This window comes from Bufo bufo, chromosome 5 (assembly GCF_905171765.1).
Source record: "Bufo bufo chromosome 5, aBufBuf1.1, whole genome shotgun sequence".
NCBI lineage: Eukaryota > Metazoa > Chordata > Amphibia > Anura > Bufonidae > Bufo > Bufo bufo.
Window position 1 is genome coordinate 556,650,240 of NC_053393.1, and position 25,794 is coordinate 556,676,033.

The 25,794-nt window shown below is 45.5% G+C and overlaps 1 protein-coding gene across 2 annotated transcripts; it reads right to left on the minus strand.

The window, feature by feature from the left end:
- Positions 1–2,837: 2,837 nt before the first annotated feature.
- On the minus strand, positions 2,838–25,409 carry LOC121000852 (oocyte zinc finger protein XlCOF6.1-like). Of its 2 annotated transcripts, none has more exons than XM_040431583.1 (4): positions 25,267–25,409; positions 25,022–25,092; positions 4,939–5,722; positions 2,838–4,770 (listed from the first exon to the last, which is right to left on the minus strand). In XM_040431583.1, exons 1-4 carry the CDS (start codon positions 25,302–25,304, stop codon positions 4,320–4,322), a joined length of 1,344 nt encoding a protein of 447 aa, XP_040287517.1. In that variant the 5' UTR covers positions 25,305–25,409; the 3' UTR covers positions 2,838–4,319. The 2 variants fall into 2 exon arrangements, with proteins under 2 accessions (XP_040287517.1, XP_040287516.1); XM_040431582.1 differs by having other exon boundaries at positions 25,022–25,088; positions 25,260–25,409.
- Between the last annotated feature and the right edge of the window lie 385 nt (positions 25,410–25,794).

Genomic DNA, 25,794 nt, shown 5'->3' on the forward strand with positions numbered 1-25,794 from the left:
GGTAAGTGTTTTACACTGCTCAAAAAAATAAAGGGAACACTTAAATAACACAATGTAACTCCAAGTCAATCACACTTCTGTGAAATCAAACTGTCCACTTAGGAAGCAACACTGAGTGACAATCAATCTCACATGCTGTTGTGCAAATGGGATAGACAACAGGTGGAAATTATAGGCAATTAGCAAGACACCCCCAATAAAGGAGTGGTTCTGCAGGTGGTGACCACAGACCACTTCTCAGTTCCTATGCTTCCTGGCTGATGTTTTGGTCACTTTTGAATGCTGGCGGTGTTTTCACTCCAGTGGTAGCATGAGACGGAGTCTACAACCCACACAAGTGGCTCAGGTAGTGCAGCTTATCCAGGATGGCACATAAATGCGAGCTGTGGCAAGAAGGTTTGCTGTGTCTGTCAGCGTAGTGTCCAGAGCATGGAGGCGCTACCAGGAGACAGGCCAGTACATCAGGAGACGTGGAGGAGGCCGTAGGAGGGCAACAACCCAGCAGCAGGACCGCTACCTCCGCCTTTGTGCAAGGAGGAACAGGAGGAGCACTGTCAGAGCCCTGCAAAATGACCTCCAGCAGGCCACAAATGTGCATGTGTCTGCTCAAACGGTCAGAAACAGACTCCATGAGGGTGATATGAGGGCCCGACGTCCACAGGTGGGGGTTGTGCTTACAGTCCAACACCGTGCAGGATGTTTGGCATTTGCCAGAGAACACCAGGGTTGGCAAATTCGCCACTGGCGCCCTGTGCTCTTCACAGATGAAAGCAGGTTCACACTGAGCACATGTGACAGACGTGACAGTCTGGAGATGCCGTGGAGAACGTTCTGCTGCCTGCAACATCCTCCAGCATGACCGGTTTTGCATTGGGTCAGTAATGGTGTGGGGTGGCATTTTCATTGGAGGGCCGCACAGGTAGCCTGACTGCCATTAGGTACCGAGATGAGATCCTCAGACCCCTTGTGAGACCATATGCTGGTGCGGTGGGCCCTGGGTTCCTCCTAATGCAAGACAATGCTAGACCTCATGTGGCTGGAGTGTGTCAGCAGTTCCTGCAAGACAAAGGCATTGATGCTATGGACTGGCCCGCCCGTTCCCCAGACCTGAATCCAATTGAGCACATCTGGGACATCATGTCTCGCTCTATCCACCAACGTCACGTTGCACCACAGACTGTCCAGGAGTTGGCAGATGCTTTAGTCCAGGTCTGGGAGGAGATCCCTCAGGAGACCGTCCGCCACCTCATCAGGAGCATGCACAGGCATTGTAGGGAGGTCCTACAGGCACGTGGAGGCCACACATACTACTGAGCCTCATTTTGACTTGTTTTAAGGACATTACATCAAAGTTGGATCAGCCTGTAGTGTGTTTTTCCACTTTAATTTTGAGTGTGACTCCAAATCCAGACCTCCATGGGTTGAAAAATTTGATTTCCATTTTTTTTTTTTATTAAATGCATTTTTATTTTCCAAAGGATAGAAATCTACAATCTTCAAATTTGACATCACATAGCAATATGATAATACATCATCTCATCCTATACTAAATTTCCCTCTTGTTTTTAACCCTCCCTTTTTTTATTTTTTTCGAGGAGCTACCGTCATTGCACCAAGTGTTGTCATTTCCAATTACCCCATATCCGCATCCAGGCTGCCTTTTTCCCCGCTGTTTGGGCGAGAGTGTTTTCATATTGCTTAACCCTATTCATCCACTCCATCCATTCCTGAAAATTAGGATATTTCGTGGAACCCCAATGTTTAACAATTATTATTTTGGCCAAGTCGATGCCCCGGAGCCAAAGTATCTGCTCAGTTTTATTTTTATCTGTCTCTGGGAAAGTGCCCAGGATCACATATTCAATACATGCTTCGTATTCCATAGGGGAACTGTCCTGCAGTTTCCGGAATATTTTGATCCAATAGTCTTTTATCCCCGGGCATTCCCACAGCAAATGTTTATAGTCTCCTCTATTTTTGTTACATTTATAACAGTTCTGTTTTCTGTCTTTATAAATGGTGTGCAATAATGCTGGTGTGTAGTAGAGACGGTGTATGATTTTCAAAAGAATCCATGTATGGGCGGGGGAGACCGTCAATCTTTTAATATTTCTATAAACAGTATTCCACAGAATGGGTTCCCCATTTTGCAGATCTTTGCGATATAGAAGTGTTAAATGTCATATCTTGACAAAAATCTAAAAAAGTGTTCCGTACAATGTTTAAATAATTTTTATTTTCAGTATAGTGTATAGCGTGTCGTAGTTCATATCTGAATTTATCAATAAAACCTAATGTGATGTCAGGTAAGATTTCATTTAAGGGCTTAATCTGTCCTTTATGAAACACCTGTGCAATTAAGTGTATCCCATTTTTTTCCCAGTATTCAACCTCACCCAGTTGCCTAATTTGTGGTAAATGTGCATTCCCCCACAGTGGGGTATACTGAACTGCTTGGGATACTCCAACCATGTATCTAACTTGTTGCCAAATATACCCAAGCATTCTACTAAACTGATTTATTATTGTTTTCTTCTCAGTAATGCCAGTTTCGAGAATGTGAAAGGTCCTCCCAGGGTCTACAATGCTCCCCAAAAATAAGCCGGATACATTTATTCTTTCGATTCCTCACACACCATCTCAATTGTGCAGCTACATAGTATCCTTTTAGGAAAGGGACAGAGATTCCACCCTCTTCTTTATACAAATATTGTATCTTGATTCTAACTCGTTTGCGGCCCCATATTAGTTCATTGAAGACTCAGATCTAGGATGTGTTTTTTTTGTGTTCCCTTTATTTTTTTGAGCAGTGAATATATATATGTAGCAGAGCTGTATAAGCGGATGGTCAGCCTCAGTGATGGTGGAATAAAGAGTTGTAGCAGAGCTTTATATGCGGACCGTCAACCTGAAGGATGGTGGGAGAGTATAATAAAGATGTAGCTGATGTAGCCAAACTTATGATAGGAGACTGGAGAAGAAACATGTTCCTGAGCTGTATATGCATCTATACATATACATAGTGTAAGGTTTATACACAATTGTATTACAGCTGTAATAGAAAGAAATCTGCATCAATGCTGGTAGGTGGAGGATGGTCATGTTTTATGGGAATCAAATGCACAGATTATAAGTCTACTGGCTGACAATCTTTAGAGCTAATGTATAATATGGAATTATAGTGTTTGCTGCACAGAATTGGTTTGTAAAAGATCAGACTGAGATTGTGTATAAAACTGTGCAGAAGAGCCACATGTTACTGTACACTGAGCTCACTTATCACAGCTCTCTGAGGATTCCACAGCAGGGGGAGGGGACTCAGACACTGCAGGCTGCCAGACTGATGAGTCATACTTTTCACATGAACGAGCACATAAGAACTCAGTGCTCAGTGTGATGTCATAAGGAGGTGTGGCCGGCCTTCACTCTAGCTGCCTAAGCCCGCCCAGCCTTATCTGCAGAAAACCAGGAAGTGGACAGCTAGCTGACTGCAGGGAAGGCTGAATAAGCGAGATGAGAATACCCCTTTAAGATAAGAAAGAAGCAGCTTAAAGTAAATACATAAGAAAATCATCTAGTTATACAAAAATTATATTCACATCTCTATCACTATCACGAGGATACATCTGTGTAACGAAAATGAGAGGGGGGCTCCACACATCGTATGTTATAGCAGGGAAACTAAGGGCTGTTGTTGTCGGGTAGTCAAACACCAGTGTGCAAATGACTCATTAATATAGGTAAGAACAGAAAATACTCCATTATCATGTAAGCAATCTCTCTAATGGATTGTTTATGGTAGCTATGGTAAAGGCCTTGAACTACAATCCATTCTCTGTTATATCTTTTATTCACTATACATCATGTGGCTATTGTTATATTTGGTTTTATGAAGTTATCTATGGTTCTAATTCATATGCTCTTCAAGCTGTAACACCTCGCTCGCTCCCAGTAAATGATTGCTCAGATGCTGTGGTTGCAGTTGGCTATAGCATCTGATGGAATGTCAGCGATCAGAGCTATCTCCAATCATGTGGACGCTGCTGTGTGAAACCGCACGCATGCTTCGCCTATGGCACTTAACTCTTCAGTGGGCACCATCTTTATATTCCCGACATCCGTCATACATGTATGGAGGATGTTGGGAAGGGGTTAGAACTTCTTCTCCCCTGTATGAATTCTCTGATATTGAACAAGGGCTTATTTCTGAATAAAACAGTTTCCACATTCTGAACATAAACATGGCTGCACCCCTGTGTGACTTCCCTAATGATTCTCAAATTTACATTCTTTAGTAAAACACGTTCTGGCCATTAATATCACATCTCCTCTGTGTGAGATTTCAGATGATTAACAAGATTTTCTTTCCGAGTAAACCATTTTCCACATTCTGGACAGGAAAATGACCTCTCCCCTGTGTGAATTTTTAAATGCTCAGCAAGATAATTTTTCCTAGCAAAACATTTTCCACATTCTGGACATGAAAACGACTTCTCCCCTGTGTGAATTCTCTGATGGTTATTAAGAATTGATTTATCAGCAAAACAGTTACCACATTCTGAACATGAATATGGCTTCTCCCCTGTGTGATGTCTTTGATGGATATCAAGATGTGATTTTCGATTAAAACATTTGCCACATTCTGAACATGAATACGGCTTCTCCCCTGTGTGATGTCTTTGATGGATATCAAGATGTGATTTTCGATTAAAACATTTGCCACATTCTGAACATGAATACGGCTTCTCCCCTGTGTGATGTCTTTGATGGCTCTTAAGACTTGATTTATGAGAAAAACATTTGCCACATTCTGAACATGAATATGGCTTCTCCCCTGTGTGATGTCTTTGATGGATATCAAGATGTGATTTTTGATTAAAACATTTGCCACATTCTGAACATGAATACGGCTTCATCCCTGTGTGAACTATCTGATGCCTCTCAAGATTTGATTTCTCAGTAAAACATTTGCCACATTCTGAACATGAATACGGCTTCTCCCCTGTGTGAACTATCTGATGCCTCTCAAGATTTGATTTCTCAGTAAAACATTTGCCACATTCTGAACATGAATACAGCTTCTCCCCTGTGTGATGTCTTTGATGGATATCAAGCTGTGATTTTCGATTAAAACATTTGCCACATTCTGAACATGAATAGGGCTTCTCCCCTGTGTGAACTATCTGATGCCTCTCAAGATTTGATTTCTCAGTAAAACATTTGTCACATTCTGAACATGAATACGGCTTCTCCCCTGTGTGAACTATCTGATGCCTCTCAAGATTTGATTTCTCAGTAAAACATTTGCCACATTCTAAACATGAATACGGCTTCTCCCCTGTGTGATGTCTTTGATGGCTCTTAAGCTTTGATTTCTGAGTAAAACATTTGCCACATCCTGAACATGAATACGGCTTCTCCCCTGTGTGAACTATCTGATGCATCTCAAGATTTGATTTCTGAGTAAAACATTTGCCACATTCTGAACATGAATAAGACTTCTTCCCTTTCTGAGCTCTTTGGGATCCAGCACCACTTCTGTGCTTTGCATTCTGCATAACAGTCTTTTTTAAAGGATCAGGTGGCAGATTTTTGATTTGAAGGTCTGAGTGTACAACTGGGATAATGGCACGTTTTTCATATGTATCTGGTGCGACAACCGAATCATCTGCATCATAATATGTAGGTATCAGGTGTTCCTCTGTGCTCTCGGTACAGTCGTCTGTCAAGAACAAAACTTTTAAAAATAATTCTTAAATAATATAATCTTTAAAATGATATTGATCTTTTATAACATAAAAATTCTGATACAAGTTGCAAAACATGAAGCAAAATTATATGATAAATTGACAAAGACAGTAGACCTCAGACCACCAGGCTCGAATGCCAAGTGGAGAATCATAAAGAGACCTGCGAGTCAGTGCTATTAGGTGGTGCCCGTGTCGTACAGGGCAGTGGAGAGGAACAGTGCGGTGATATATGAGGAGGCTATGGCTATGGAGCCAGCGTAAGGCTGGATTACCATTCCCTATTAGAATGTTCTCTTCCCTTAAAATAAAAAATTCTGCATTAAAAAGCATGTGTCAGCAGAATCAACCCTGCTAACCCAGATATACTGCCTCTTAGAGTTGATCACACTGAGTGAAACAACCTCTCTCTTCTTGAAATCCAGTGCCCTGTTTTTCAGAAATTAATTAATATGCTAATAAGGTGCTCACAGGGTCGCAGTGCCAAATAAGCAATGTGAGGTGATTGTCTGAGGCAGTTCCGGGTAGGGTCAATTGGGGGTTGGTGGCAGGGACCTGGGCAATGAGCGCTTCCATTGTGGAAGGATTCATATATGCATATTAAACTGTAGGATGCCTCCCTGCTCCGCCATCCCCTCTGCAAAGCTACAGACACTAGGCCTGAAGCCCATCAGAGGCCAGCGCAGCTCAGGGCACAGACCAGAAGAGGCCTTTGCCCTGCATTGTATCCTGACAGCCACATGGAGGGAAGTATTTGATTTTTTTTTCTTTGCAGCATGCTGTTGGGCCAGGTCGGGGTGCACATTATTATAACTGGGGGCGCTTGAAAAGGGCATTTTTCCACTAGCACACATTATTTAGGGGGTGGGGCACTAGGGGGACAAAGGTTCTGCTAGTGGCACTAAAAGGGGTATTTTTTGTACTGGCAAACAAAGGGGATTTTTTGTACTGGCACATATTGTAAGGGGGTATTTTTGTACTGCCACACATTATAAGGGGGATTACTACTACTAGGGGACTAGAGGAACATGATTAGTATGGGCACAATGCTGACATTATTACTATTGGGGGCACTGAGTGCATTCTGGCAGAGATTTATTACTATTAGTGGGACTTTGGGTAGAAGTAATATTATGGGGAGGCATCCATCTCAGTGCAGTTATTTTTGGGGAACATTATGTTTACACTATTAGTGTCAGGGACACTATTTGCTGAGTGCAGTTATTTTTTAGGGAACCGTGTGCCAATAATGTTTGAAGGGGCAATATCTGTTTCTACAGTACAGTATTGGGGAGCACAACGGGCACAGTATTGGGGGTGGCAGGATGGGATGTTGAGAAGGTGGGAGGATGATGGAAAAGTAAGAAACAAAGATTTCCGTTTGTGAAACTCTGCAGAGATGAGAGATGCTGAAAGAAATCATCATGGCGGTCTGGGGTGAATAGAGAAGATGAGGAAAGAGAACATCTACATCAGAGAAGACCTCACTGGATGTAAGAGGTATGTGCGCTGTATTACAGATGTCTGCTAGATTCTGCTACAATCACTGCTTATTAAATACCAGTCTTGGGCAGTGGCGCATGTCGTAGGAGACTCGACAGCGTCCTGAAGCTAAGCGACTTCCTTATTTCTGCATGCTGCCTGCTTAATTATTCTGCATCTATCATATTTTGTATCTTTATATATAGAAACTACTGGTGTGTTTCCATTTTTACTTCTCATCGTCTGATTACCATCCCCATCCTGGTCCAGTCATCTACTGATTGGTTCCTATCTCATGGCTTTCTTCTTACCTGCTAGTGCTGTGATATGTGCTTTGTACAGTCCTGATCAAAAGTTTAAGACCACTTGAAAAATGGCAAAAAATCATATTTAGCATGGCTGGATCTTAACAAGGTTCCAAGTAGAGCTTCAACATGCAACAAAAAGAAATGGGTGTCCTGTTGAAAAACCCAGTCGCTACCACACAGACGAGGGCCCTCAGTCATGAGGAATGCTCTCTGCAACATCTGGACATAGCCAGCGGCCGTTTGACGCCCCTGCACTTCCTGAAGCTCCATTGTTCCACTGAAGGAAAAAGCACCCCAGACCATTATGGCGCCCCCTCCACTGTGGCGCGTAGAAAACATCTCAAGTGGGATTTGCTTGTCATGCCAGTAACGTTGGAAACCATCAGGACCATAAAAAGGTAAAAAAAATTCTCATCAGAGAATAAAACTTTCTTCCACCTTTGAATCTCCCATGTTTGGTACTCTCTTGCAAAGTCCAAACGAGCAGTTCTGTGGCGTTTAAGGAGACGAGGTCTTAGAAGAAGTTTTTTGTGTTTGAAGCCCTTCAGTCTCAGATGCCGTCTGATGGTTATGGGGCTGCAGTCAGCACCAGTAAGGGCCTTAATTTGGGTCGAGGATAGTCCAGTATCTTGACGGACAGCCAATTGGATCCTCCGGCTCAGTGCTGATTAAATTTTTTTGGGTCTTCCACTTGACTTTGTTCCATAACCCTCAGGATCATTTAAGAAATTCCGCAGTCTTACTGCGTCCCACCTCAGCAGCAATGTGGCGCGCTGTGAGAGACCCTGCTTATGCAGTTCAACAACCTGACCACGTTCAAAAAGGGAGAAGTTTTTTTGCCTTTGCCATCACAACGTGTGACTACATGACAGAAAATGACAATAAATCCACATCTTTGCACAGATTTGGCCTTTTAAAAGGCATGTGGTCCTAAAATTTGGATCAGCTGAAAAACAGCCTGTTTCAGTTTAATCGTTATTTTTAATTAATTGAATGCTCAAAAAATGTTTTGTCTCACTCTCATTTCTTCTTGTTGCATGGTGAAGCTCTACTTGGAACCTTGGTCCTACTGCAAGTCCTGGGGGTATCTGAGTACTGGGGGACACCAAGTACCTGGGGAAGGCGCCTGCTATTGGGGAAGTCCAATTCAGGGTCGTTACAGTTACAGACTCATCTCTGCTTTATTTAGTGGTCACTACTCACCTGGGCGTTTATCTGTAGGAATCTCCTCCTTATACTGTTCATCACCCCTCACATCTGTCTCTGTAGGAATGTCCTCCTTACACTGGTCATCGCCCCTCACATCTGTCTCTGTAGGAATGTCCTCCTTACACTGGTCATCACCCCTCACATCTGTCTTTGTAGGAATGTCCTCCTTACACTGATTATCACCCCGAACATCTGTCTCTGTAGCATTAACATTCTTTATCCTGTTATAAATTCTGTTAAATACTCAAAAAATCAGTGCATTGTCTAAAAAAACTGCATGGAAAATGAAAAACTGGGAGTAAAGCATGCCAATATTTGAAGTACAACCATGCAAAAAGTGCTGCTCTCCAGTGTAAGTTTCATCCTAGTTCGCTTCTTTACTCCCTCCTCTGCAGCTCTGGTCTCTTTATTTTACCAAGGGAGGCAGAAGCTCGTTGTCACGGCGGACGTGCACAGTTAACAGATAACACACCAACCAGGCTCTGGACGAGAGACAGGGAAAGGGTCACCTCCTAATTTATCCCTGACCTCTTTCCCTACAATGCTCAGCCCACAGACAAATCTTGATGGTAGATTTGCTGTGTCCACCAGCCTATACTAACAAAACCCTGAACTCCCTGAGATGGTGAAGTGGGGAGAAAGGAGCTGCCAGCTCGCAAAGAACCTGGACAGGTAAGATGACATAAACAACCAAACAAGAAAAGACACTTATCTGCTGAGAGCAGGAACAAAAGCCAACCTTCCTTCCTAGCTTCCAAGACCACAATGATGAGTATAATCCGCTCAGAGCACTTTAGCTGGAGACTATTTAAACTAATGACTCCACCCAGTGCACCTGATGCGAGGCGGATCCAGCACAGCATCAAAACAAATACTAGACTCGTGCTGCAATCCTGGCTGACCTCCGCACATCGTCAGAGTGGGGCATGACAGTACCCCCCCCCCTTCTACGGGTGACCTCCGGACACCCTGGACCAACCTTATCCGGATGGGACCTATGAAAGGCCCTCACCAGACGGCTGGCGTTGACATCTGACGCCGGAACCCACATCCTCTCCTCAGGACCGTAACCCCTCCAGTGAACCAGGTACTGGAGGGAACCCCGCAGAACTCTTGAGTCGAGAATCCTGGAGATCTCGAACTCCAAGTTTCCCTCGACCAGAACAGAAGGAGGAGGCAATGGCGATGGTACCACCGGTTTAACATATTTTTTTAGTAAAGACTTGTGGAAGACATCGTGGATCCTCCAAGTCTGCGGCAGATCAAGTCGAAATGCCACAGGATTGATCACAGCAGAAATCTTATATGGACCAACAAATCTTGGACCCAGTTTCCAAGATGGCATTCTCAACTTGATATTCCTAGTGGACAACCACACCAAATCACCCACACACAGGTCCGGACCAGTCACACGTCTCCTGTCAGCCATTCGTTTATACCTCTCACCCATCCTCTCCAAATTCCCTTGAATCCCCCGCCAGATAGAGGATAAGGCAGAAGAGAATCTCTCCTCCTCTGGCATCCCGGAGGAACCAGACCCAGAAAAGGTACCAAACTGAGGATGGAAACCGTATGTGCCAAAAAATGGCGACTTACCCGTGGACTCCTGCCTACGGTTATTCAAGCAAATTCTGCTAAGGGCAAGAATGAGGACCAGTCCTCCTGATTCTCAGCCACAAAGCACCTCAAGTAGGTCTCCAGGTTTTGATTGGTACGCTCCGTCTGACCATTCGACTGTGGATGAAAAGCCGACGAGAAAGAAAGTTGATTGCCAAGTCGAGAGCAGAACGCCCTCCAAAACCTGGAGACAAACTGCGTGCCCCTATCAGAGACAATATCCGAAGGAATACCGTGCAATTTAACAATATTATCCACAAAAATCTGCGCAAGAGTCTTAGCGTTAGGCAGACTTGTTAGTGGTATAAAGTGAGCCATTTTACTGAAACGATCGACTACCACCAAAATCACTGTTCTCCCGGAGGAACTCGGTAGGTCCGTAATAAAGTCCATGGACAAATGTGTCCAAGGACGAGATGGAATAGACAATGGAAGAAGTGAACCAGGCGGTCGAGTATGAGCAACCTTAGACCGAGCGCAGGTTTCACAAGCTGCCACGTAATTCTCAATACACTTACTCAAACCTGGCCACCAGAACCTCCGGGACACCAGATCACAGGTGGACTTACCACCAGGATGTCCAGCGAGAACAGTATCGTGATGTTCCTTGAACACCTTGTATCGTAGGCCCTCAGGAACAAACAACCTCCCTGGGGGACACGAACCAGGAGCCCCCTCCTGAGCTCCCAACACCTCCATCTCCAATCCAGGGTACAGAGCGGAGACCACCACTCCATCCGCCAAAATCGCTGGATCTTCTGAATCACCTCCCCCAGGGAAGCTGCGAGACAAGGCATCTGCCTTGACGTTCTTGACCCCTGGGCGAAAGGTAACCACGAAATTGAACCTGGTAAAAAACAATGACCATCTGGCCTGTCTAGGGTTCAGACGCTTGGCAGATTGCAGGTAAGCCAAATTCTTATGGTCTGTATACACAATAACGGGGTGAGAAGCCCCCTCTAACCAGTGACGCCATTCTTCAAAGGCCAATTTGATCGCCAACAACTCCCTATCTCCAACATCATAATTCCTCTCAGCGACCGAGAGCTTCCTGGAGAAGAAGGCACACGGGACCCACTTGCCAGGAGAAGGGCCCTGCGAAAGCACCGCCCCAACCCCCACCTCTGATGCATCGACCTCGACCACGAATGGCTGAGATACATCCGGCTGCACCAGAATGGGAGCAGACGCAAAACGCTCCTTAATAGCCGAAAAGGCCTGCAATGCCTCATCCGACCAGACAGAGGCATCAGCGCCCTTCTTGGTCATATCAGTAAGAGGTTTGACTAGCGTGGAATAATTCAAAATACATTTTCTATAATAATTCGTAAACCCCAAAAATCGCATCAAAGCTTTCTGATTCTCCGGTCGGTCCCACTCCAGAACCGCCCGGACCTTTTCGGGGTCCATACGAAAACCAGAATCAGAAAGCATGTATCCCAAAAATGGAAGCTCTTGCTCCGCAAATAAACATTTCTCCAATTTGGCGTATAACTTGTTCTCCCGCAGGATCGTCAAAACCTGTCTCACATGATCCTGATGGGTCTTCAGATCAGGAGAATAAATTAAAATGTCATCAAGGTAGACTACTACGAACCTCCCCACCAAATGATGAAAAATATCATTTACGAATCGCTGAAATACCGCTAGCGCATTCGTCAACCCAAAAGGCATTACCAGGTTCTCAAAATGACCCTCGTGCGTATTGAAGGTCGTTTTCCACTCATCCCCCTCCTTGATCCTGATCAGATTGTATGCTCCTCTCAAATCCAACTTGGAGAACACCTTGGCTCCAACAATCTGATCAAAAAGATCAGAGATCAAAGGCAGGGGATATGGATCCCGGACTGTAATACGATTCAGCTCCCGGAAATCCAAACACGGTCTCAGTGATCCATCTTTCTTCTTCACGAAGAACAAACCTACAGCCACTGGAGACTTAGATGGTCTAATATGACCCTTTGCCAAACTCTCGGCGACATACTTTCGCATGACCTCTCTCTCGGGTTGAGAGAGGTTGTAGAGCCGAGACTTAGGCAACTTAGCCCCCGGAATAAGATTCACAGGACAATCATAGTCACGATGAGGGAGCAATTCCTGAGCCCCACCCTCCGCAAACACGTCCGAAAAATCTGAGAGATACTGAGGCAAGGCCGTAACGGACACTTCAGAAATAGATGTGACAAGACAATTATCCGAACAAAACTTGCTCCAACCAATGATTTGTCTCGCCTGCCAGTCTATAGTTGGGTTATGTTTAGACAACCATGGCAACCCCAAAACTATTGGAGCTGGCAAATCCTTCATGACGAAACAGGAAATAATCTCAGCATGTGAATCACCCACCCTTAAATGACTATCATGAACAACGTGAGTAAGGCTCCCTTGAGAAAGAGGGGAAGAATCAATGGCAAAAACACGAATCTCGTTCTCTAACGTGCAAATACTTAGTCCCAAACCCTCAAGAAACAGAAAGTCAATAAAATTTACCCCAGCACCACAATCAAGAAAAACATCAACAAACACATTTCGAGACTCTAGCGCCACCATAGCTGAAAGGAGAAAACGGGAACTGCAGGGAACTTGCATACCAGTCTGCTCTACCACACCATTCATACTACCAAGTGTGAGGGAGGTTTTTTTTTTTCTTTTTCTTTTCTCTTTATCACTCTCCCCTGTGGTTCAACATACGGACAAGAAAAAACAAAATGACCCCTCTTTCCACAAAAGAATCATAAATTGTGCGCTTTACAAAAGTCTCTACTATCCGAATGGAAAGATATCTGACCTAACTGCATGGGTTCCTCTCCTAGGCCAGAATAACAAGCAATATCTCCCTGGGCAGCTGGTGGAACAAAACTACACGCGGGAGGAATCCCCTGCACAGAGGGACCCTTACCCCTCTCTCTGATACATCTATCCAAACGTATCGCCAAAGACATTGCATTTTCCAAAGTATCAGGGTATTCATGAAAAGCCAGAGCATCCTTCAACCTTTCAGATAACCCCTGACAAAACTGGCTACGTAACGCGGGGTCGTTCCACCCCGACTCAGTAGCCCACCTCCTAAACTCTGTGCAGTAAACCTCAGCAGTATGTTTACCCTGTAGTAAGTTACGTAATTTTGACTCTGCCATTGAAACTCGATCTGGGTCAATGGCAGAGAACTGGGCGGCAGGGAAAAAGCCCAGGATTGCGCGTCCCCTTTCAGCAAAGACATGACGATACCCACCCTCTGATCCTCATTACCTGATGAAAATGGGCACAAACGAAAGTACAACTTACATGATTCCTTGAAACGGAAAAAATCATCAGTACCCCCTGCAAATTTCTCCGGAAGAGCGACTTTAGGCTCCCCAACAATTTGACTTGTACCTGAAGCTAACACCCTCGGACACTGTGTGACCGTACTACGTAGATCCGCAACCTCCAGGGACAAACCCTGCATGCGGTCAACCAGTGCATCAATTGACGCCATCACATAAACGCTGAGCAATGGCAGTCACAGTATGGCGGATTATAATGTCACGACGGACGTGCACAGTTAACAGATAACACACCAACCAGGCTCTGGACGAGAGACAGGGAAAGGGTCACCTCCTAATTTATCCCTGACCTCTTTCCCTACAATGCTCAGCCCACAGACAAATCTTGATGGTAGATTCGCTGTGTCCACCAGCCTATACTAACAGAACCCTGAACTCCCTGAGATGGTGAAGTGGGGAGAAAGGAGCTGCCAGCTCGCACAGAACCTGGACGGGTAAGATGACATAAACAACCAAACAAGAAAAGACACTTATCTGCTGAGAGCAGGAACAAACAGCCAACCTTCCTTCCTAGCTTCCAAGACCACAATGATGAGTATAATCCGCTCAGAGCACTTTAGCTGGAGACTATTTAAACTAATGACTCCACCCAGTGCACCTGATGCGAGGCGGATCCAGCACAGCATCAAAACAAATACTAGACTCGTGCTGCAATCCTGGCTGACCTCCGCACATCGTCAGAGTGGGGCATGACACTCGTCTCATGTGACTATCAAGCACCTGCATCTCCCAGAAGTGCGCTGCAGCCAGCTCTTTTTAGGCCCTTCTCCAGATTTCCTCTTCCTCACATACAGCCCCAGGGATTCCCATAATAGATGCCCCCCTCCCCTCTAGCCCCACTGTCTAGAGAGATATAGCTATATACCTCCATGAATATACAAGTAGGGATGAATTAAAGGAGTCTGCACTGCTTCACCACGAGAGGACTACACCGACACTGACAGGAGGAAGGGAGCAGGGAAGATACTGAGAATGTGTCCATCCCAAAATGCAGGACCAGAATTTTAGCCAAAGGATAAACAGCAGGGGGCGCTACCAGAAGGAAAGTGTAAAGTACAAAATAATGCAAACAATATTATTACAGCATGTACATTGTATTTAACCCTTTCTACACCAGTTTTCACCTTCCTGCCCAGGCCATTTTTTGCAAATCTAATGTGTCACTTTATGTAGTGAGTACTATGGCACTGGTCGGGAAGTCACTTCCCGCAGTTCCGTACTTTTACAGCGCTGGTCGGAAAGGGGTTAAACGCCATAAAACCTTTTCATTGCACAGTTATACTTTTCAACCCTTTTAAGGCCTCATTTACAATATGAGTTTTACAGTCTGCAAACTGCAGATCTGCGAAATATGAGTCAGGTCTGTGTGTCGCCGACCAGTACACTTTGCAGCATTCGTATTTTCATTCCCAAAACAGAACATGTCCTTTACTGGTCTGCAAAACGTGAACTCATAGTTCATGCAATCACAAAAAATGGCGGATGGCACATGGGCTGCATCCGTATTTTGTAGTTTCACAGTTTGTAAACCGCACAATGGATACAGCCCTGTGCAGGGGGCCTAATTATCATGACAACCGAAAATAGAAACACAGAAGATTGACAGCAGAAAATGATGATTACTTACCGTTAATTTGATTTTCCAGAGCGCATGACAGCACCACAAGAGACAGAGAGGATCCGCCCCCACAGACAGGAAACCTGCAGAATAAAAGGGCGGACACTCTCCTCCTCAGTGTAATATCCAAGCATCGGAGGAAGGCCACCAACATAATGTTAGATAGTCAATAATAAATTCAGTTTAACAAGATTCTCTTTTATTTTTTTTTGCTACACCCGTGCGAACATAAGATAACCATAAAGAACCAAAGGGAGGGAATATAAGGGTGCTGTCATGGGCTCTGGAAAATAAAATTACCAGTAAGTAATCATCATTTTTCCCTTCGCCCGTGACAGCACCACGAGAGAGTTACCAGAGGAAATTTCAGGGTGGGAGAGTAGAAAGAAGCACCTTTTCCCCAAAGGATGACCCCGAAGGAGAGGAGTTTAAATCAAGCCGATAGTGCTTAAAAAAAAGTTGAAGGAGAAGACCAGGTGGCATCTCTGCAAATATTCTCTATGGGACCTGAGGATCTTTCCGCCCAGGAGGTAGCCACTGCCCTGGTAGAGTGTGCCTTGAGACCAGCTGGAGGAGATAATCCAGAAGACAGGCAAGACAAGGAAATAGCTGAAACAATCCACCTTGCAATATAACTTTTAGAGGCTGCAACACCCTTATTAACTCCTTGAAAAAGAATAAAGAGTGAAGAAGATTTGCGCCAATCTTTAGTGCGAGAAAGATAGTTAATCAAAGCCCTTCTGACGTCTAGGCAGTGAAGGGATTGCTCTTCTTCTGATCCAGGGTTTTTAAACAGGGTAGGAAGAATATTCTCTTAATATCTATAAAATTTTGAAACAACTTTTGGAAGAAAAGCCGGATCTGGACGTATCACAACCTTGTCCTCTAAAATTGTGGTATAAGGAGGATTGATGGAATTGGCCTGAATCTCATTAATCCAGCGAGCAGATGTTAAAGCTATTAGGAGACATAACTTCAAGGTAAGACATTTTATGGAGCTGGACTCTATAGGTTCAAATGGAGGACGAGTTAAAGCCTTTAAAACTACATCTAAATCCCAAGGAGGAGGTCTAACTGAAGCTATCGGGGTGGATCTGTCCACTGCTCTAAAGAATCTAGATACCCATGGGCATCCTGCAATGTCCTGATTAAACAGGGCCGACAGAGCTGAGACATGCACTTTTAAGGTATTTCCTGCTAGTCCCAGATCTAGACCCTTCTGAAGGAACTCCAATATTAGATAAATGGGAGCAGAAGATGGGATGTCATTAATCTGGATATGCGCAAAATCAAAAAATTTCTGCCACACTCTGGCGTAGATGGCTACTGTTACTTTCTTCCTACTCTTAAGAAGAGTCAAAATCAAGGCATCGAAAAATCCCTTCCTCCCTAGCATGTACCTTTCGAGTTCCAGGCAGTTAAGTGGAGATTTTTTATGTCTGGATGGAATACTGAACCTTGGCTCAACAGACCCGGATCTCTGGAAGGACCCATGGATCCCAGATTGACATGATCAGGAGCCACGTGAACCAAGACCTTCTTGGCTAGAATGGAGCAATGAGGATAACCCTCGCCCCTTCTTCCCTGATTTTCCATAACACACGAGGAATCAAAGGAAGAGGAGGAAAGGTGTAGTGTCAGGGGAAATTTCCATTTCTGCATCAAGGCATCAGACAGATCTATGTCCAGCTGTCCCCAGAGGGCTGTTATATTCTTGAAAATTGATAGGTCTAGAGACCTCTCGCCCTGAGAGAGAGGGTGATGACTGAGAAAGTCCGCCTGTCTGTTTTCCACGCCCCTCATATGTACCGCTGAGATCGACGCACATTATTTTCTGCTAGTAAGAGGATACTGTGGGCTTCCTGCATTAGAGTTCTGCACCTTGTGCCCCCCTGTTTGTTTAGGTACGAGACTACTATCTTGTTGTCCATCATAATTCTTTGATTTTTTCCTCTTATTCATGGAAGAGCAGAATTCATCGCTAGGCTCACGGCCATCAGCTCCTTCAGGTTGATGGACCCTCTTTCTTGGATACTTTCCCAACAACCTTGAAGGGAGATCTCCTGAATGTGAGCTCCTCACCCCCAGGGACTTGCGTTCGTAGTCAGACAAATCAGATCTTCCAGCTTCCACGGAACACCCTGAATTAGATTTTTCCTCTCCAGCCACCATGTCAAGCTTTGGAGAGTCTGATCTCATATCCTTATTTTTACATCTAGGGAGCTGTTTTCCTCCCAAAGAGACAGGATTTCCCACTGGAGCGCCCTTGAGTGGAGTTGTGCCCATCTTACCGCTGGAATACAAGATGTGAGGGATCCAAGGATAGACATCCCTTTCCTTATTGAGGTCACCGGATTTCTGATCAGGCGCCTAGTTTTTTTCTGGATGAGAATTACTTTTTCTTCTGGAAAAAAACAGCTCTGGCAAGAAGAATCTAAAATCAATCCCAGAAAAGACTGTCTTCTGGTGGGATGCGGTCTTGATTTTTCTTGATTTAAAATCCATCCTAATCTGTTCAGGATCTCTGATACCGCAGCTACTGCTTTTTTACAGGCATTTTCTATTTTTCCTACAATCAGAAAATCATCCAGGTATGGTATGAAAAAGAATATCCCTCTCCCTTATACGAGCCGCCATCTCTGCGATTATTTTCGTAAACACTCTTGGAGCCATGGATAGGACAAAGAACTGAATTTAAAAATGCTGAAACTGAACCCCTATTCTGACTGCGACTCTTAGGAATTTCGGATAACCTGCAAAAATTGGAATGTGATAGTATGCGTCCTTGAGATTGAGTACTGCCATGAAGCAGCGAGGAGAAAGAAGCTTTATGACCCATTTTATAGTTTTCATTTTGAACTTTTTGATCTGAAGAAAATGATTCAATCTCTTTAGGTTTATTACAGTTCTGAATGAACCATCCGTTTTTTTGTTTTTTTTTACTAAAAACGGGGGGGAATAAAATACCTCGCCTTTTTCCTCCTCTGCTACCGGGACTAAAATTGATTTTTCTACTAATTTTAGAACCTCGGTTTCCATGGCCGAATTTCCTAGAGCTGAGACTTGATCTTTTGTAATTAAGAATCTTACTGGAGGGGCCAGACGGAATTTTAATTTTTACCCATTGAGAATGGAGTCTAGAATTCACTAACTTGACAAAATCTGGGACCAGGCTGCAAAGAAATGTTTTAATCTGCCCCCACCTGACTTCTGGCATCATTGTTGATCCTGTTTATTTTTATCTCCAAAGGACTGATTGAAGAAATAACTTCTACCTCTCCTTTGGATCTGGAACCTGTCCTTCCAGGACTTTTTATCTGATTCCTGATTACTTTTGAAGGGGCGAAAGGAACGGTTAAACCTATTCTTAGAGGGGAAAGAGCTCTGGAACCCCGGAAATTTTCTCTTTTTATCCGCAGCCTTATCTAATAAGTCGTCCAGAGTTGGCCCGAACAGGTATTCCCCTTCACAGGGGACACCACATAGTTTGTTTTCAGAAGGGAGATCTCCACCCCAATTGTTTAACCAAAGAGCTCTTTGTGTCGAATTTGACAAGGCTGCTGAATTGGCCTCCAGGTCTGACAGAATCAGCAGAGGCATCTGCCAGGAAGTCAGCCGCTTTTTAATTGTTGGCAGGGATGCTAAAATCTCTTCCCTGGGGCATCTGTTCTTTAGCTGATTTTCTAATTCAGAGAGCCAGACTATAAGGGACCGGGCCGTACAGGTAGAGGCTATACTTGGTCTGAAGGAAGAAGTGGATGCCTCCCAAGGCCCTTTTAAAAAGGTATCGGCTTTTCTATCTAATGGGTCCTTCAAAATCCCCATATCATCAAAGGGAAGAGCCGTCTTCCTTGAAACTTTAGAGATCGCTACAACTATCCTGGGAGCCTTATCCCATGTAGCAGAATCATCTTCTTTAAAGGGGTATTTACTCTTAATATTTTTTGAGATGTAAACCTTCCTGTTAGGCTTTCTCCATTCTCCTTTAATTAAGGCAGAAACATTCTTGTGAACTGGGAAAGTGCTGTGGTGTCTGGATTCTAGACCCCAAACATAATGTCCTGTATAGACCGGGGCTCTTTTGTCTCCTCAATGCCCATAGTCGAGCGTACAGCTTTCAGGAGTTTTTCCGTATCTTCTATGGGAAAACAGTGTCTACCACTAATCTCACCATCTTCAGGAGGAAGATAGAGATGAATCATCAGAATGTCCAAATAAAGAAAAGTGTATCTCCTCTTCCTCAGATTCAGATGATAAATGTTCTTGTACAGACTCATGGCGCCTCGTTTTAGGATCTTTCTCCCCCAAGACTTTTTTGGATGACAGAGTAGAATAAACCTCTGATCTGACTAATGCCTGGAGACATTTATAAAAAGATGGCGATTCTTCAGCCACTGTTCTATCAATCCAGGACTGACACATTTTTTATTTCCCAATCCGAAGACAACCCAGTTTTACACAGAGCACATTCCTTATTCTTCCTCTTAGTAACCACTTTCCTAGGTTTTGTCTGAAATGACATTAATACAACTGTATCAGCATAAGGAAGCATAACATAATGCCCCAAAACACTCACCCCCTCAGAGGTACCAACACTGGAGGGACTGCAGACTCCTCAGTGAGTTTGTCCTTCTCCATGCTTCCTGTTGCTGGTAACCAAAGCGCTGCTTAGGACGCCAGTCTGTAGCTCAAAGCGCGCACTACTCATAGGCGCTCCTGAGATGATGTCACATCCAACGCTGCGAGCCGATCACGTGACCTCCCGAAATTCTCACTGCCGGAAGCTCCTCTTCTTCCCCCTGGGGTTCGGCGTCTGTGCTTCTAGCGCATCAGCGATGCCGATAGGCACTACAAGCTCCAGCACACAATCACCCCCTCCGGAGCTCTGCCTCTGCCCGCCCTCAGGCGCACCAACTGATGCCGCCTTACCTACTAAGGGACTGCAGGTATGTTAGGGAGCACAACCAGAGGGAAGGACCTAAAAAAAAACTGCAGGCTTCCCCAGAGACAGGAAACCACACTGAATTGGGAGGAGAGTGTCCGTCCTTTTATTCTGCAGGTTTCCTGTCTGTGGGGGCAGATCCTCTCTCTCTCGTGGTGCTGTCATGGGCGAAGGGAAAAAAAGACCACCTGCTCCATCTAGTCGCCCTTTATCTTTGGATAGACCTGCGCTTATCCCGGGCAGGTTACAGTCACTTACTGTAGGCTTTTCAACCACATCTGCTGGAGGTTTGTTCCAAGCTTCAGCCAGTTTTTCAGTAAATTAATATCTGACATTGCTCCTGATCGTACCCCCGGCTGATTTCAGACTGCGGTTTCCATTGTTTGGACCATTTATCTAGTTCTCCATGTTACTAACCCCTCCAGGAACGTCAACCCTCTTACATACTCAGAATGCACCCCATTAACAACAAGCCTCTGATATCTGTCCAACAGCCGACCGCGGATCCACTGGACTATCCGCGGATTAAGTCCAATCTTCAGCCATTTATCTGTCAGCTTTGGCTGTGGCTTTGTATCAAAGGCTTTGCTAAAATCCAGGCAAGAAACATCCACGGAACCTCCATCATAGTCAAAGAAATCTATAAGATTAGTCTGACGTGATCGGCCCTTGGAGCAGCCATGCCGTTTTAGGTCCAGTACATTGCTAGTTTTTAGGTGGTCGATCATCTTCTTTTTCAGGAGGGTTTCCATCATTTTACTACTACAGATGTTAGGCTCACTGCTTTGGGTTTTCTCCCCGCACTCGGTTGTAGCTCTCAATAACTGATGGAAATTACTGAAGTGTGAACTCGGCCTAAGAGGGACTGGTTAAACAAATCAAGTCACAGACTGGAGTTCTTTAAGGACTCGGATGCCATCTGGCCCCATGGCCTTGTTAGACTTTAAAGGGGTTATCTCATCTCAGACATTGGGGGCATATCGCTAGGATATGCTCCCATTGTCTTATAGGTGCAGGTCCCACCGCTGGGACCTGCACCTATATCGCGAACGGAGTCATGCAAGGTGGTGGCTGGAGTACTCCGGTCCGGCCACCACCAAGCGCGGTCCCCATAGAAGTGAATGGGAGCACACCGCGCATGACTGCCCATCGCTCCCATTCACTTCTATGGGCTCAAGGGAAATAGCTACAGGGAGTGCAGAATTATTAGGCAAGTTGTATTTTTGAGGATTAATTTTATTATTGAACAACAACCATGTTCTCAATGAACCCAAAAAACTCATTAATATCAAAGCTGAATATTTTTGGAAGTAGTTTTTAGTTTGTTTTTAGTTTTAGCTATTTTAGGGGGAGATCTGTGTGTGCAGGTGACTATTACTGTGCATAATTATTAGGCAACTTAACAAAAAACAAATATATACCCATTTCAATTATTTATTTTTACCAGTGAAACCAATATAACATCTCAACATTCACAAATATACATTTCTGACATTCAAAAACAAAACAAAAACAAATCAGTGACCAATATAGCCACCTTTCTTTGCAAGGACACTCAAAAGCCTGCCATCCATGGATTCTGTCAGTGTTTTGATCTGTTCACCATCAACATTGCGTGCAGCAGCAACCACAGCCTCCCAGACACTGTTCAGAGAGGTGTACTGTTTTCCCTCCTTGTAAATCTCACATTTGATGATGGACCACAGGTTCTCAATGGGGTTCAGATCAGGTGAACAAGGAGGCCATGTCATTAGATTTTATTCTTTTATACCCTTTCTTGCCAGCCACGCTGTGGAGTACTTGGACGCGTGTGATGGAGCATTGTCCTGCATGAAAATCATGTTTTTCTTGAAGGATGCAGACTTCTTCCTGTACCACTGCTTGAAGAAGGTGTCTTCCAGAAACTGGCAGTAGGACTGGGAGTTGAGCTTGACTCCATCCTCAACCCGAAAAGGCCCCACAAGCTCATCTTTGATGATACCAGCCCAAACCAGTACTCCACCTCCACCTTGATGGCGTCTGAGTCGGACCGAAGCTCTCTGCCCTTTACCAATCCAGCCACGGGCCCATCCATCTGGCCCATCAAGACTCACTCTCATTTCATCAGTCCATAAAACCTTAGAAAAATCAGTCTTGAGATATTTCTTGGCCCAGTCTTGACGTTTCAGCTTGTGTGTCTTGTTCAGTGGTGGTCGTCTTTCAGCCTTTCTTACCTTGGCCATGTCTCTGAGTATTGCACACCTTGTGCTTTTGGGCACTCCAGTGATGTTGCAGCTCTGAAATATGGCCAAACTGGTGGCAAGTGGCATCTTGGCAGCTGCACCTGACTTTCTCAGTTCATGGGCAGTTATTTTGCGCCTTGGTTTTTCCACACGCTTCTTGCGACCCTGTTGACTATTTTGAATGAAACGCTTGATTGTTCGATGATCACGCTTCAGAAGCTTTGCAATTTTAAGAGTGCTGCATCCCTCTGCAAGATATCTCACTATTTTTGACTTTTCTGAGCCTGTCAAGTCCTTCTTTTGACCCATTTTGCCAAAGGAAAGGAAGTTGCCTAATAATTATGCACACCTGATATAGGGTGTTGATGTCATTAGACCACACCCCTTCTCATTACAGAGATGCACATCACCTAATAAGCTTAATTGGTAGTAGGCTTTCGAGCCTATACAGCTTGGAGTAAGACAACATGCATAAAGAGGATGATGTGGTCAAAATACTCATTTGCCTAATAATTCTGCACTCCCTGTATATTCGCCGGCCCCATAGAAAATGAATGGAGGGCGGATACGCATGCACAGTGCGCTCTCCTTCACTTTCGGGGCTCTGTGTCCCAGCGGTTGGACCCGCACCTATAAAACAATGGGGGCATACCCTAGCAATACGCCCCCATTGTTTGTCATGAGACAACCCCTTTGAGCCTCTGAAATCCCTGAAGCTCCTCTCTTACGACTGTAACTGCCCTGCCCATACAAGTGACGATTCTGAGAGCTGCTGACTCAAAATACTTAACAAAAGGAGATATTCAGACGCTCAGCCATAGCCTGATCGCCATTTCTGATTGTTGTAATGGTAGTTTTTCTTCTATCACTAATAGACCTGAAGAAGGCTTTATCTCTTAGCTTCACTTCTAGTCTTTAGACTTCCTATATGCTTCTTCTCATCTTTTACTATATTTCTTACTTCTCTAGTAAACTTGGGAGGGCTCTTCTTCCTTTTACTAATCTGTCTGACATATAGTTTGGTTGCCTTTAAGACGACCACTTTTGATGGAGTCCACTGGGTGCTCGCTCCTGCTGCGTTATCCTCCCCCAATTCCTTGAAGTTCTTCTTTCTAAAGTCTAACACTTTGGTTGTAGTGTAGGATCGTTCCCATAAACATTAGTCATCGCTGGAACCCAAATGTTCCTTCACATGAACCTCCGACACCAGATCTCTACGACTAGTTTCACACTAGCATTGGAAGATCCGTCAGGGAACAGCCGACTGGGTCTCTCTGGATCTGCCAGAAGCCACTGCGATCCTGTCCGGACTACTTACCGCTGCACGCAGTGGATTCCAGCAATGCCGGATCCAGAGAGACCCGCCCACTGTTCTCCGGATCTCACAATACTAGCGTGAAGCTAGCCTAAATCTAGAACGTCCTCTCCTCTGTGGGGGATGTGACGAGCTGCCGCTCCTGTAAGTGCATCCATTAGATTCCTGCTCCGACATGTAAGAGCACTGGAAATATCCCAGTCCACACCAGTCACCCATAACTACAAGATCCCCCTTTAATGCCATTTCAAGAATGTCACCCACCACCTTGATATGGTGATCCTCACTTTGCCCTGGAGGCCAATACCCCCCCCCCCCCGGCACCAGTTCTAATATCACTTCCCTCCTTCATCTGCATCCAGCTCTGAACTACCCTCCCGACAACCTGAGCCGACTGTCTGCAGGTCTCCCAGAAGCTGGACCTAGATGGCGGCTCACAGCCAAAAACCTTGTACACATGCATCCTCGGCAAAGCTGGACACAGAGGCGTGGCAGAGGGGGGGGGGGTGCTTCTATCAATACAGATGGAAGTGTTCATTGCTAGAGCCCCAATAAACGTCTCACTGACCGCTCTGCTCCCCGCGCTCCTTCCCTTCTCTGCTTCAACATTAAGACCTGCAGACACAGATCGCGCTGCCGGACCGTGTAGGAGGAGCCAAAAATCTGCCTGTGCTCCTCCCACACAGCACTGCAGCGCCAGCTGTGCCCACAGGGGAGTACGAGAGGGCATTACCACTGTTCGGGGGGGCCCAGAGAGGGCATTACCACTGTTCGGGGGGGCCCAGAGAGGGCATTACCACTGTTCGGGGGGGCCCAGAGAGGGCATTACCACTGTTCGGGGGGGCCCAGAGAGGGCATTACCACTGTTCGGGGGGGCCCAGAGAGGGCATTACCACTGTTCGGGGGGGCCCAGAGAGGGCATTACCACTGTTCGGGGGGGCACAGAGAGGGCATTACTACTCTCAGGGGGGCACAGAGAGGGCATTACTACTCTCAGGGGGGCACAGAGAGGGCATTACTACTCTCAGGGGGGCACAGAGAGGGCATTACTACTCTCAGGGGGGCACAGAGAGGGCAATACTACTCTCAGGGGGGCACAGAGAACATGGAGCGTCTGTGGTCGGCTGTAATCCCGCCATCTCCAGCTCATTACACCACTATAAACCAGTATAAACCTAAAAAAGTACTGGATAAAACAAGGCGTCCTCCTACAGAGGAGGAGACATCTCCATTACCTGACCATCCTGTGGAAGAAGAGGACGCGGACATCTCTCTGGTGTTGTCCTCTGACTGTAGCTCTTTCTGCAGGAGACACAGAGACTGGACTCAGACTTTACAGACAGAGAATTCCAGGACATTTGTATTTAGTCCTGTCCGTTACCTGGAGATGTGAGGGGCTGGTCCTCCTCCATCATCACCTCCTTCTACAGCCGTCCTATCCTCCTCCAGCTGCACTACCGGCTCCCCCGGTACCTGCTCCTCCTCATGCCGGGGCTCTCCCTCCCGCTGTCCGGACATCAGAGCCTCTTTACAGGACGTTTCCAGCAGAACTTCCTCTTTCCCTCAGGTTCCTGGAGTTTTCCTCTCCCAGCATGCTTTGCGGTGTGACGTCACAGGGCTGGCCCCGCCCGGCACACGGTCAGTTAGCACTAGCCCCGCCCCCTACACCTCCGGCGGCCATGTTAGTACACCCAGACATGGCTGCTGCTCCTCTGCTCACATCACTGAGGGCCACAGGCGCTTCCCTCACCATCTCCAGAGCCCCAAACACTGGGAGCGGCCAGCACAGCCGTATCTAAGCCTCTCATGTCAGATACAGCCTGCTGAGCCTGGATCACAGCTTCTCTTGTGCGATACTGTCTGCTGAGCTGTGTATCTAATCCTATCCTGTGTGATACTGTCTGCTGAGCTGTGTATCTAATCCTATCATGTGTGATACTGTCTGCTGAGCTGTGTATCTAATCCTATCCTGTGCGATACTGTCTGCTGAGCTGTGTATCTAATCCTA

Excerpts from the sequence above, each read along its gene's own strand:
- LOC121000852 (XM_040431582.1), bottom strand. The coding sequence starts at position 25,304 with ATGTCCGGACAGCGGGAGGGAGAGCCCCGGCATGAGGAGGAGCAG. Across the intron at positions 25,089-25,259 it reads CCCGGCATGAGGAGGAGCAG|AAAGAGCTACAGTCAGAGGA; the intron begins GTACCGGGGGAG and ends TGTCTCCTGCAG. Across the intron at positions 4,771-4,938 it reads GAGAAATCAAATCTTGAGAG|CCATCAAAGACATCACACAG; the intron begins GCATCAGATAGT and ends AAGTCTTAAGAG.